This window comes from Xyrauchen texanus, chromosome 35 (genome assembly GCF_025860055.1).
Source record: "Xyrauchen texanus isolate HMW12.3.18 chromosome 35, RBS_HiC_50CHRs, whole genome shotgun sequence".
NCBI classification, from domain to species: Eukaryota; Metazoa; Chordata; class Actinopteri; order Cypriniformes; family Catostomidae; genus Xyrauchen; species Xyrauchen texanus.
Genome location: NC_068310.1, coordinates 11812024 through 11826734, shown reverse-complemented (window position 1 = coordinate 11826734; position 14711 = coordinate 11812024). Strand labels below are relative to the sequence as shown.

General features: G+C 36.8%; 1 protein-coding gene across 2 annotated transcripts in view; it reads right to left on the bottom strand.

Annotated features, from left to right (window-relative positions):
• The window catches only part of LOC127629001 (phosphatase and actin regulator 3-like), an 80116-nt gene that overhangs the window by 27324 nt on the left and 38081 nt on the right, over window positions 1–14711 (bottom strand). For both annotated transcript variants that reach the window (XM_052106006.1, XM_052106007.1), the window contains one exon: window positions 1499–1660. In XM_052106006.1, the coding sequence (XP_051961966.1) occupies window positions 1499–1660 (162 nt within the window). The remainder of the gene's footprint in view (window positions 1–1498; window positions 1661–14711) is intronic.

The window sequence follows — 14711 nt, the reverse complement described above, 5'->3', positions numbered from 1 at the left end:
ATAATGAGATTCTCTCTTTATATAACTAAACTGTTTCTAAAGATATCTGTTAACATAGCATCCATTTCTCACTTGATTAACAGATCTCTTGCCTGTGGCACTGTTCCATCTAAACTGTAAATGGATGCTGTCGACTGAATCCTCAAGAAACCTTGTCTAGGTCCATCTGTGAAAAATAATTACATTCCTATTATAAAACTGCATTTTTGAAGCAACATTCTTAAAGTGCGTTGTTACCTTTCATGCAGATTTACACTTTTTCTAATAATCTCTATGAGCCTTTCCAGTCAAAATATTGTTCTCAGCATAGCACTGAGACAACCCTCCTTTCTGCAGAATCAGGAGTGCTTAATATTCTACCCCTCCTTTTGGTCCTTAGGTGTGCAATTGATTATGACTGGCTTTACTTATTTTTTGCTCCCCTGTTTAACCATTGGTATCAGTGACACTGGAAACTCTTTTCTGATTCACTTCTTCACTGACAAACAGCAGTTTGTTCTTTTCTGACACACAAATTCTCCATCTCTCCTGTTAGCTGGGTGTCCCCCAGGGTTCAGTCCTTGGTCCTTTTCTCATTGTAATGTCCATGCTTCCTCTTGGACAAATACCACCCCCCCCCCATTCTCTAAAATAAGTGATTCTGATTGATCTATCATAACATTGTTTAATGCCCACTAACCAGTACAATTGAACATTGCAACCAATTTCCTAGATACTACAGCTGTGTATGTAGGAATATCTTTCGCATCACTCAACTGTCTCTTTTTTTCATACTGTATAATAAAATAATGTCAATTAAAATAAAAATGTTATTTATAAATTATTTATTTATTTGGTAAGTATCCATGTACTGAGCGAGATAATGTACAGACAGCCATCATTAAAACAAAATAAAACATGACAGGGAAATTCAGAACCCTGACACAACCAGTTAACTATACATTACTCTTTACTCATCTGCCTGCATCTGTAATTTAAATTTCCTCAAGCTCAATACAGATAAATAGATGTATTGTTAACTGGTTCCAAAGCGCTTATCTCTCTATAGATATAGTTTGATATCTCAATAGATATTGATGAAGAGCTACTCAAATGTTTTCACAATGATCATTGACATGATTTTGAGCCTTCATTCTTTCAACACAGGGTAAGTTATTTATTATATACTCTTGTAAACACTGCATTTCTTCACCTTTGTATTATTGCTTGCCTTCTCTCACTCAGTAAGAGAGATACAAAAACAATTGTGATTCACAAATCTTTATATTATCAATTGCATTTATTATGCATTGCTTTGTATGTATGCAAATTACCTTCTAGAAAAGTGCAATATAAATTAAACTTATTAATCCTCTCATTATACTTCATTTTACTTCAAATTACTCCACTTTCCACAGAATATTCTCACATACACATTCATCTGTATACCTAACACCACCACATCCTCTGAAATATGAGAATAACAAACAAAAAAGCAAAAAAGCCCTGCTTGACTCACCTGTAGAGCTCTGCTTCAGCTTTTCGTTTTTCTTTTTCCTCCATTTCCATGGCCTGAAAATGCGCCCCAGCGTGGCTAGCTTGCTGTGGTGACGGATGGGAGGGGTGTGGACTCCACTCACCAAACAGCTGGAGCGCAGCACCTTCTGCTGCTCCATCACATCTGTAACACAAAAAACATACAGAGTCTGTCAGCATCAGTGACATCCAATAGGCCGAATTACATGCACACAGTACTGAAAAATTATATGTATTAAGTGCATTTATAGACTCTTGCAGCATAGGCTCATGATACTGCCACTGACTGCTTCAATTAGAAATAAGCTCCTAATATGTTTGCAACAACAGAAATCATAAAATATTTTTGTGCATTTATTTAGCTTAAAGGAATAGTTCACCATATGACTGTGTTACTTCTGTGGAACACAAAAGAAGATATTAGACAGTATGTTGTCTCAGTCACCATTCTCTTATATTGCATCTTCCATACATAGAAGTGAATTGGTGATTGAGACTGTCACTCATTTGGTGTTCCATGGACGGAAGAATATTTTGCTGTAAATTATGACAATTTGGGGTGAACTATCCCTTTAAGCCCATTCTACTTACAACCCCAATTATGAAAAAGTTGGGACAGTAAGAAAAATGCTAATAAAACAAAAAGGACTGATTTGTAAATGATATTCCCCCTTTGCTATATTAAAAGCACTACAACTACACATTATATGATGTTTTAACTTGTGAATTTCATAGCTTTTTGTAAATGTACAGTAATTTCAAATCAGATGATCGCAACATGATCTCCAAAACAGTTGGGACAGTCAAGTGTTTACCACTGTGAAACATCACCATTTCTTATTAACAACACTTATTAAGCATTTTGGCACTGAAGACACAAGTTTGTTAAGTTTAGAAAGTTTAGGAATTTTCCCCCATTCATCCATTATGCAGGTCTTCAACTGCACAATTGTACAGGGTCTTTGTTGCTGTATGGTGTACATTCTCAGGTCAGGACTTCAGACAGGCAAATCTAGGCAGTATATGTTGCTCCAAAATTTTTACATATGTTTCAGCATTAATGGTGCTCTCACAGAGCCATTGGCACTGACACACTCTTGACCCGTACAGACACTGGCTTTTGGACCTGATAACAGTTTGGATGGTCCTTTTGGCCCGGAGAACACGACGGCTGTGGACTCTTCAGACTAAAAAACATGGTTCAACTGTTCTACTTTCCATCTATGATGAGACCGAGCCCAGAGAAGTCAGCAGCGCTTCTGGACAGTGTTGATGTAGGGCTTCTGCTTTGCATAGTAAAGACTTAACTTGCATCTGTGGATGCAGCGGCGAATGGTGTTGACTAACATAAACTTTACAAAAGTTATCCCAAGCCCATGTTCATGATATCCATCACAGATGAATGATGTTTTTTAAGACACTGACGTCTGAGGGATTGGAGATCACGCACATTCAGAAGTGTTTTTTGTCTTGTCCTTTACGCAGTGAGATAACTTTATTGTGCACAGTAGAGGGTGAAATGCCCCAAATCCTTCCAATTTGTCTTTTGGGAAACATTGTTTCAAAGGTGCTGGATTATTTGCTGAAGCATCTGTTGTCTCATATGATCCTTGCTCTTGAAGGACTAGGCTTTTTTTTTAGGCTCCTTATATACTATGACACGATTGCCTCACCTGTTAAACACCTCCTGTTTCACGTCGCCTTGTTATTTTAACTCATAAAATTGTTATTAGTCTTAAATTGCCTGTCTCAAATTTTTGGAACGTGTTGTAATCACTGTTGAAATTACTGTACTTTTCAAAAAACAATGAAATTCACAAGGAAAAACATCATATAATGTTTGGTTGTAGTGCTTTCAACACAAAGGGTGTATATTTGCAAATCACTACTTTTTGTTTTTATTAGCATTCATATTGTCACAACTTTTTTGGAATTGAAAACTACAGAGCAGATTATTCAAAGGATGGTGACAGAGTAATTAACCCATTGAGAAAGTCATAAGAAAAAAGGACAAATGTAAAGACCCCATAAAATCAAATTTGTATCTTTGAGTGCATCACTGTACATCCTAGTCTCAAACTCATATAGCACGCCCATGGACAGCTATCTATCTATATATATATATATATATATATATATATATATATATATATATATATATATATATATATATATACCACCCCAACTTCCTTTTTCAATAGGAAATGAGCTAACACAAGACAGAAAATGTTCTTCAGCTCATTTCATGAGGTCGTTATAGTAAATACTATGCAAATAACTCTCAGAGCTTCAGTATAGAGAAAGAGTCTCAGAAAATTGTCGGTAAGACCATATTTTTATTGATTTAATCCTTTATTACATGGAGTTTTGCCAAACATTATTACAAACTTTATCAGACAATCAGTAATAATAGAATAGTATATCTTCTGTTATTTGAATGTTTAATTTTTCATATATTAAAGAGATGATACAACAAATGATAGAATGAGATTTATTACTTTCCAGATAAAATGTTATGAGATGCAACTGGCTGTCAAAAACATATTGAGCTACATAAGCTTTACAAACTGTTTGTATTTTCAGGATCTTATTAATTTTAACTAGATAGACGTACAACATAAAGAATGTCAGTAGTACACCAAAATGTCCATAGTCATATCATATATTTCATGTGATGTACATGCTATATTTTATTTCCATGTTGTTCCTTCATTAAAACCCTATGGTAAATCTAAATCAAGTCAATCACTGAAAAAACAGCACCATCTTGAGAAATAAATAGCGTTTATAATATACATGATATGCATTAACACATCTGGGGTACTGATAATTAACCATTATTGCACAGAATGTCAATTTGATTTAATAATTATTTGTATGAATATACTACTCATTTGTCTTGTAATAAACAAAGAAATACTGTATATGTTCTGTGATAGTAAATGTAGATATATATGAAAAAATCCGAAAAATATAATTTACGGAAGCGCAAATATATATTTAGACACTATTACATATCATGGGTCACCAATGACCCTATACACTTTTGACAATTAAGCAGTTAGAATATTTTTTTTTTTTTTTCACAATTTATATTTGAGGAGTACTAAAGAGGTGGGGCATAACTCCAAATATGTCTACCTACATGTACACACATTAATGTAGCTCTGAATAAGTCAGGAGTCATTCATCATCAAAGAACAATTGTTTGTTTTAACAAACAAAGACTAATACAACACCCAGAACAGCATCATATCCTTCAGCGGGCTAGAACTTATCCTTTTAAATATTCACACACAGGAAAAGCTCCATTCATAGAGCAAATGAGTCAACCCTCTGCGAAACACTCTGTTACTGAAATAGTGCAATGTGGGCAGGGGCAGCAGGTGAGTGTCGTCACAAAGCCAGAGGTGCTACAGTGCACTGCATGTACGGAGCTCCTCTGATCGTTGACCAAATACGAGAAGAGAAGCAGGTCAATCGACTGAGTGGCTCTGCCCAAGTAACTGGCAGAAATAAATCCAGGTCAAGCCTGAAAAACAGCAGAGCCAGGGTCAGCACCTAGCCGTTACTATGGTTACTGCTTCCAGATGCAGTAGCAGCAGAGCAAAGCACCCACGGAGGCAGAATATGAGAGCGGTATGAGGGGCTGTCTGCCACTGTCTTAGGAACGAAGGGATGGTGGGGGATACAGGGAGGGGTGTGCAGAGGGGAGGGGGAAATGGGGGTCTGTTGCTATACGGAAACACTTGCAGAAGACCCAAAGCAGCCAATCAGGGCCCATCTTTCATAACATATAACAACAAGCATACTAGCCTTCCTTCATTGCGGGGAGGTATTTTATATGGGGCTAGATTTTGGTTCGGAGTCACACTAAATAGTTTGTTGGCTTTTAAACAGGAACACAAATGTATTTTTTTTTTAATAATACTGTATATGATATTAATTATACAGGGCTAATCCTTTTATAGCACATAATATCAAGCATACTACCTTATTTTTCAGTGCTGGAAGGTATGATGCACTTGGTCTAGATTAGATAGATTAGTCTGTTGGCATTGAAAAAGGAGTAAAAATTTAAATTTATAATACATGATATTATCACACAGCTGTAATAGCAGAAAGTGCAGAGGACAATGCATGCTACTAAAAAGCATATTCTAAAAATGTTTACCTAATATGCTTCATGTGGCTTCAAGTTTTTTTTTTTTCAAGTCAAAAATATTTCTTAACATAACTGAATCAACCTGAACACGTTAGGTTACACCTGCAAAACAACTTTTCAGGGGTAGATCAGGTATAAATAGCTCCTTAAGATAGACATTGTAAGTTACCATTTTTTACAGCGAAGTTATAAAACCAAGTGAATTGTAAAAATTGGGTTGTAGTGCAATACAATCCCGCACTGATCACATCTGACAATGTTTTCATGAATACATGTGAATTTATTCATGAAGTAAGCGACAGAAGAGCAAAGCACAGCATTTTATGTACAGAAAGCCAGTCTGCACATAGAGCTGCATGCTGGCTTTGTGCCAGAGATGTCCACATTACCAAATGCATCACAAATCCCGACAGAAGACTCAAGGCCTCTGACAGTGTCTATGAATACAATCCATTACAACATTGTAGAACAGAACACACCCATTTTGACTTTTGTAGTAATCTTGATACTGATACTGTCTTTGACTCATTTTATGATTTCACTGTAAAAACAATATTTTATAGTTGTGTAGTGTACATTACAATAACATTTGGCAGACACTTTTTCAGTATCTTTTTTCAGATTATTGCATATTCAAGCTATTCATTTTATCAGTTCCTTGGGAATCAAACCCATGGTCATTGCTAACACCCTGCTCTGACAAATGAGCTACAGAAACACAGTTTGATACAGAGTAAAAGGTAAAGAAACCCCCATTGATGAAAAATGAAAATAAATAAATAAAATAGAGATTAAGTAGTCTTGCCCGTTTTGATTTAACAAGCTCTTGTAGAAGTTATTTTTTATCACCGTCAGCACATAAAAACACATATTGGCAGAAATTACACTCTTCAGCTTTAAGTGCAGTTTTGAAAGACTTTACAATAACTTTCATTAGTAACATTAACAAAAATTGTTATTATTTATTACACGGCACTCTGTAATACTCGATTCTGATTGGTCGATCTCATTATCCAGTGGTATATCATCCAGGTATTTTGTGAGTAATTTTTCTTACATATAATAAAATAATTTATTTAAAATAATTTAAACTCAGGTCTATATTTCATGTCCATTTATTTATTTGGCCAGTAGTCATGTAATAATTGAGAAAATGAGGGGTCAGACGGTCATTATCACAATATAAACACCAACTGCAAACCGGAGGTGGAACTCTGCTGTTTCTGGAGACTCTGAGTCTGAGGACTCTGTCTTCTAAAAAGACACCCCTTTAAGGTGAAACAAGACCCCTCTGCTGCACGTCTTGGTCTGACCACCCATCTTGGTCCATTCTGCATAACACGGCGGCTCATTGTTGCTTATCGCAGACCATTCGGCAGGTTTCGCGGCCGAACCACCGGCCCGCTCGGTTCTCCCGATGGACATTCCACCCTGATCGGCCCAAAAGTGCGTCGGCCCACCAGGAAAATGCCAGATTAACAGTTCAGCCCTGACCCCAACAAAAAGTGGAGCTTCTCATAATCTGACTCATAATCCCTACATAACTACATAATCCCACTAACTACATGACTATTTACCAAATAAATAAATAAATAAATGGACTTGAAATATTGCTTTGAATTTAGATCATTTTATTATGTGTGAAGAAAGAGTGCACAGAGTGATACGAGAGACGTGAAACTAACTAGAACAACTATCTAGCAAGTCAGTTGCCATAACAGTCAATTATACAGTTCAGCAGTCATTCATTACAAATATATATATATATTTGTAACTGTAAACGGAATGATAATTAAAAAAAAAAACAATCAATCTAGTGTCAACCCATGATTTCTTATGTCGAAACATAAGAACATATTAGGTCCATAATGCTTTTAAAATGTTTTGTTTTCAGCCCCTGGTACTTTATAAATCTACAGCTTTATGCCTTTCATATCAGACAAAGCCTTTCATGTTGATATTCAGGTTTGTCAAACTGTATCTGATAGAAGCTTTATTTAATAAAGTAGTAAATAAATGTGCTGTATGTAACTGTAATGGAGTTTCTAGCTGTCTGTCCTAAGAGGCTTATTTTGTCTAAAGCATTCAATTGAGTCTTTAAGAGGCTGGCCTCTTATAAACAGGCAGCCCAGTGTGCAGCAGATCCTAGCTTGTTATTGTAATGTCACCTCAGAGATGAAAGTGAGAGATTGAAAATATTATTCAATTCATCAATGCCTGCAGACTGAAGATGCAATCATGGTAGCTATGATGAGGCTGGCCTTCATTATAAGTGGTCAGGGCAACAGGGCTAAGCACTATGAGGTGCTGGTGGGGCTTCATGCTTAAGGGCTGATCTGAGACCAGTTTTGCTTTCTTTTATTGCCTGAGTAAACCGGTAGATCTTTCTAATGCAAATTCTCAACGAAAGTGCCCTTAACACAGCTCAGAGACAAGTTTTGTGTTGTGTCTTCTTAATTAAGGGCATCGACGACATCATTGGTGGTGCTAGTGCTAGCCATGACACGTTTCACTGTTGTCGAGGTGGTGGTAAACCATCTCCTTAAATACATTATTGCTTGAATGATCAAGCACGTTAAGTGTTTTAGATGAATACAGATTATGAATAAAGAGTAGAAATTGACTGAAAAAAATACTTAACGTCATGACGTACAGTCATAATCAACCAATTACATACAAGCTGCTAGTGACGTAATTTAGTTAATCACCTGTTGCGAGTGCAACTGCAAAGTTGCAAAGCTGATTTAATCATGGTAAAATGAAATTAATTTACAAAATAGTTATTTTTTAAATATATATATTTTTAGTGTGCCTGTTGCTGAGTCTCAGCGGCTGAAATCGTGTTCCGAGACAGGGTGGTGTGCTGGCCAGAGGTGAGGGGGCACAGGCACCTAGGTGGCCGGGCCAGGCCCCCTGGGGCCCCCTCGTGGCACCGACCCTGGCATCAGGTCTCTGATCTGTGTTCAGGACTACTCTCTGTCTGAGGCTGCTGCAGAAACATCCATTGTTTTATGGAATATAATTTAAATTAGAGATAAGCACTGGTTACACTGCATTCATTTTTGCTTTTAGTTTTTCTGCCTGTCAAGAAAAACTGACCTTTGAAGGTCCAAGGAAAACCAAGTCTCAGCCTCAGGTGGCACGTCCACGGACCACCCACAGTCTGTTCACTGGCCGTCTGATGCTTATTGCACACAAAACTGGAAAACACTTTCTCAATCTGGCAAAATCTAATCTGATTAGCTGGCTTCAGGCAACTTCGGGGAGTCATTTTGCTCAGGTGTTTACGAGTTCTCCTGGAAACAACAAGGTATCAGGTTGCTCGAGGAAGAGTCAGGTTAATGTCAACAAATCTTTAAAGGTTTTGAAAGTTTAGTTTGAGGCACTATAGTAAACTAGAGTTAATTAAGTATAATTACATTTCTTTTGTGAGTAAACTCTTTCAGTTTATTTGCATGCACTTTAAAAGTCCAATTTTAATTTTTAGATTCATCCTCAGCCACCCGGATTGAGGCGTGTCACTACGCCAAAATGAGGACTTAGTCTGCATTGGGAATTGGGCAATGCAAATTGGGGAGAAAAATGGTAGAAAAAAAATCTCATTGTACTGTATCATAAACAACCCACATTATCATCTCATTAGTGCTCATCTATAAGTTGTCCGAAATTGGTATTGACAGCAGGTAGCATAGTGTGAGAAATTAACACTCAGTGTCCTCTGACTAAAGAAACCCCATAGTTTAACCCCTGGCTCTACAACTGTGCAGCCATCTGTCAGAAGATAATTGCCTGCAGTGTAGCCTCCTCAAGATGCCAAAAGTGGAATGCACTAAATAACAAGTCTCTGACAAGGTTCAAAGGGGACTTGAGACAGCTCAAACTTTGGCCAGTGTTCTTTGAGTAGAGCAACTGTAGCTTCAGTAGTCAGTTTATTAACTAACTGGCACTGGCTCCTGACATCAAACAGACCTCTGCATTTTCTATGACATTAAGGCTTTGGAAGTACTCAGGGACTATGACTTAGAAGATCATGCTGCGATGATGCAGTCTCTCTGTGACAGAGGTGATGAGAAGCTCTGACCAGTTCAGCGAGATGAATGTACCAAGTGATGCATGCTGGGTATGAGTCTGTGGACATTGTTCTTTGACCAGGAAGCAATGGTGTGTGCAGTTTTTGAGATTTGTATTATAAAGCTGGCTCAAATAACTATCCCTAATATCGATGAAGTTACTGTATACAAATAAATGTTCTGCCCCGCCACTTCCGGGTTCTTTTGGTAGCCCAGAAAAGAACTGCTGTGTATGTGTGCTTCGCTCAAATTGCCCTGAGATTGCCCAAAAAGTGCTGTTTGTGGGGTTGGGACAAATCGTTTCCACAGATTATTGGAGAGTGGGGCTTCTTTAAATTTCCACCAGATCATTGCTTCAGGAAAAATTTGCATCAGGAACAAATGTTACATAAATGATGATAATACACAGGTCACCGTCATTGTTATCGCGTCTGCTCCATTAGACCCAATTGACCTGCAGCAGCTGTTGTTTGATATAATTATTTTTTTTACAAAGATATTACGTAAAATCTGATTGCAAACTGCTTTTTTTAATTCCCAAAGTGCTGTCACTGTGAAAGATATGAGGCCAAAAAGGGGCCTGGGTAGCTCAGCAAATAAAGACGCTGACTACCACACCTGGAGTCGCAACTTCGAATCCAGGGCGTGCTGAGTGACTCCAGTCAGGCTTCCTAAGCAACCAATTGGCCCGGTTGCTCGGGTGGGTAGAGTAATGTTGGGTTGACCTCTTCATGGTCGTGATCGTAAAATCAAGAACCTGATCAAGATCACCATATACAATATTACAGGAGGAGCAGATCTCGTCTCCACCACCGCAGTGCATGGACTACTGTTTGCGAAAGGATACATTTATAAAAATTATGTCATACAGCTAAAATGATGTCTTTGCATTTATTTTGAATGCAGTAAATAATATTGTTCAATCAAATACAGCTGTTTTTTTAATCCCCTTTTGTCCCAATTTGGAATGCCCAATTCCCACTACTTAGTAGGTCCTTGTGGTTGCATGGTTTACTCAACTCAATCTGGGTGGCAGAGGACAAGTTTCAGTTGCCTCCGCTTCTGAGACAGTCAGTCCATGCATCTTATCTCATGGCATGACACTGCTAAGACTTACAGCATGTGGAGACTCATTCTACTCTCCGCGATCCACGCACAACGTACTACACACCCCATTGAGAACGTAAACCAATAATTGTGACCATGAGGAAGTTACCCCATGTGATTCTACCCTCCCTAGCAACCAGGCCAATTTGGTTGCTTAGGAGACCTGTCTAGAGTCACTCAGCCGCCCTGGATTCAAACTTGTGACTCCAGGGTTGGTAATCAGCATCAATACTCGCTGAGCTACCCAGGCCCCCGAAAAAACCTGTTATTAAGTTTTGATATGGAATATGATCATATTAAAGTAAGAATATTATTATGTATTGTATGTGGGTTAATAATTTTAGCAGTAAAGACACATTGCATGTCTAGTGGTAGTTTTTATTTTTATATATCACATTTCTTAGGCTTTAGAAGTGTGTTAAACATGTAAGGATGTGTATTCATTAACCTGTTACATTTCTGACATATTCATACAAGCTCATTGAACCAAGTTTAAACTTGTTTCCTGCAGTGTAAATCCAGTCAGAGTAAATTCATATATAGCCTAAAGAATTTCATTTCATCATAGCCTGCAAATACTGCCTTCCACGCTTACATGAATTGTTCCTTATTAAAAGAAGTACCTACCTTGGAGTAGGAGCAGAAAATACCATCTAAATCTCACTAAACAGCTACGAGGAACTATGGAACTAAAAGCGACGAATAGTAGTTCAGAGTAAAAGTACCAAAAACGGGCTTTAGTACCTGCAGGGGGAAAGGGCCTACTGTTTAAAAATAAAGGTCTCTCCAAATAAACTGAGATTGGTTGCATCTAAAATTTCTAGTTGGCTTACTAAATAGATTTTGTGAGTTGTGGTGAAAATACTAGTGAATGGACTCACAAATACATATTTGTGCTTTTGTGTCTTTAAACAGATTTTGGAGTTGGAAGAGCAGTGTAATGATTACTGTACATTTATGCATTTCCCAGACACTTTTATCTAAAGCAACTGACATTCAAAGTACACATTTTATCAGTACCAGTATGTGTTTCCTAGGAACCAAACCCATGACCTTGATATGCTTGCACCATCGAGGACTTTAATAAAGAATTTTGCAACATTTCTTTCCTATTGAGCATGCTCATTAAACATGTCCACTGTTGCTCAGTAAATATAGATTTTTTAGCTAAATTCTGGTAATTAACCAGTAATTAAATTTAACTGAAAACTTTAACAGTAAGGTTGCAAATATTACATAATGATTCATAAAACCTATTTTCCTATTTAATATAGAGTACATCATATTGTGCCGAAATGTATTATTTTTCTGTACATTATAGTATGAACATTTAAAGTTCTGGGGATGCCTGTCAAACCACTATGTTCCATTTATTCAAATCATTTAAGAGGAACAGTTATTTATTTAATTGTTTTTAAGTAAATACATTTACTTCCTTAACTAAATTGTGTATTCTATCATTCAACCCAGGGATTAAGACGAGAAAAAAAAACTGTTTGGCATCAAGCATTTGCGTAGTAAAGCAAGAAAATTATAATATGGTTTTTTTTCCCTATTCAACATTTTCTTTCACATAATCCACTAAAAAGTCAAAAGCAATTTCATTTTCTTGATTTATATATCACAGTCATAGGTCAAGTTCAGGTCATCCTACTCACCATTGGCTTACATCACTGAATTATTTGATGCAGTGGAAGTCAACTCTTATGTAAGAAATTCAATAGGAGCTTCATACATTTTGAGGTGGCTAACCTTGACAACACTAGACAGGTTAATATGTATAAATATGAAGATATATGTGGTGCAAATCAAATGAGCACCTGTGACAGTGTTATTTGTAGTTGTAGAGATTAGTCGCACATGTGTATCAGTAAATTTGAAGTCACAGAGAAATATATTTTAAGAGTTGCAAGGTTGCAGATTTTTTTTCTCTCCCACAAACACAACACAACAGTTACAGCTACTCAAATTCTTCATTGCAGGTGCACAAATCCTTTTCTACGGATCTCAAATTAAGAGCCAATAATTTAATATAAATAATCACATTTGTATCTGTAATTAGCTACAATAGCAGGTTCTGTGGTTGTCGATGAACTAATACATTTTCACATTCATTAGAATTAAAATTTCGTGTCCTGGTGTTTATTATTAATATAACAGATTCATTTATTCATGGATTTTGATTCCAGTGGTGGCTGCATAGGATTGTTTCCAATTTCCAATAACTCCAGAGCGTTGTAAAGTCCAAAAGTCAACATGTTTTGAAAAAGGATAGATGTAATAATTTCCAAAATTCACAACATGTTTTTATCTAACTGAAATATTCTGCCTCAATCCATGTTTGTTGGCGTTTAGACTTTCGAAAACCATTTTCACTGTGGTGAAAAACTTGCTGGACACAAAGCGAGGCACGCACCTTCCGGGGCAGTCTAGCAGCTAATATATATATATATAGGCCTATGTATATATATATATGTCTATACATATATATATATATATACATATATATATATATGATTGTATAATGTAGGACTATTATACATTGCAAAAGGATCGCATTATGTAGCTCCATTTGATCCACTATTACTCTATTTTATTCAATCCAAATTATTCTAGGGTGATTGACGATATAAAATATGACGACAGACATTAGAAGCTTCATTCTAAAACCTCAATAGAAGTTTCGAATGTAAATATGACATGATATTTGGTACAGTCTAGTATGAACGCTATGGCCATTCTAGTAGTTATAGAATTCCGGTAGTTCTCGTGTTAAATGCAAGTAGGCTACAAGTCTATTGCTTGATTAGTGTCCTTTGGAAGATCAAAGCGTGTCTCAGCCATGACAGTATTACAAATGTCATAGACAGTAATGTCTTTGTATTGAAGGCCAAGTTTAAAATATATCTCTATAAATTCATGCGCATCCGTGCTCTCAGCATCTTTGAGTAAATGAAAAGAGCTATACACACACCGGAAACTGTAACGTGTGCGCACGCGAAGTTTTTTTTTTCCTATTCGGGCGTCATGTTCCGCCAATGGAGAGGCGCCCAAACTAGCTCTTCTGATTGGCCAAAATTCTCTGATCGCTGAACAGTGCCCGCCTCCTGCCACTACAGATGCACAAATCACTTTTGCTCCATATTTTACACAGACATGTGGTGCAAAAGGGAGAGCGCGCGAAAAACAGTGTTTGAGTGTAGCAGCAGTATCAAGCAGTTGTACTTTTGTACTTGTGTTTGTGCGAGAAAATTATCAAAGAAAAAAAAATATTTGTGAGAAAATATTCTACAAGTGTGCAACTCTCATTGCATGAATTCACATACTGATTTGCGGATGAACAAAATCTGTCCGTGACTTCCCATTTTTTGATGCGGGTGTGTGAATGTGTTTTGCACCATATTTACTGCAACAACTGTAGCAAAAATTTAGCATATGAGTTTCTTAATTTGAGATTCGTAGAAAAGGATTTGTGCACCTGCAATGAAGAATTTGAGTAGCTGTAACTGTTATGTTGTGTTTGTGGGAGAGAAAAAAAATCTGCAACCTTGCAACTCTTAAAATATATTTCTCTGTGACTTCAAATTTACTGATACACATGTGCGACTAATCTCTACAACTACAAATAACACTGTCACAGGTGCTCATTTGATTTGCACCAAATATATCTTCATATATAAAGTGCTGATATCAGAACATGAGCTGTACACAGTAGAGGTAGCCAGGATTCACATTTTGGCAACTATAGAGTTAATAAGAAAAAAACTGTCATTGGATTACCCATAGCCATTTATGTGATTGTTGAGTAAAAACTGTAGACTAACCTAATGCAGATGTTGCATTAATTGTATGTG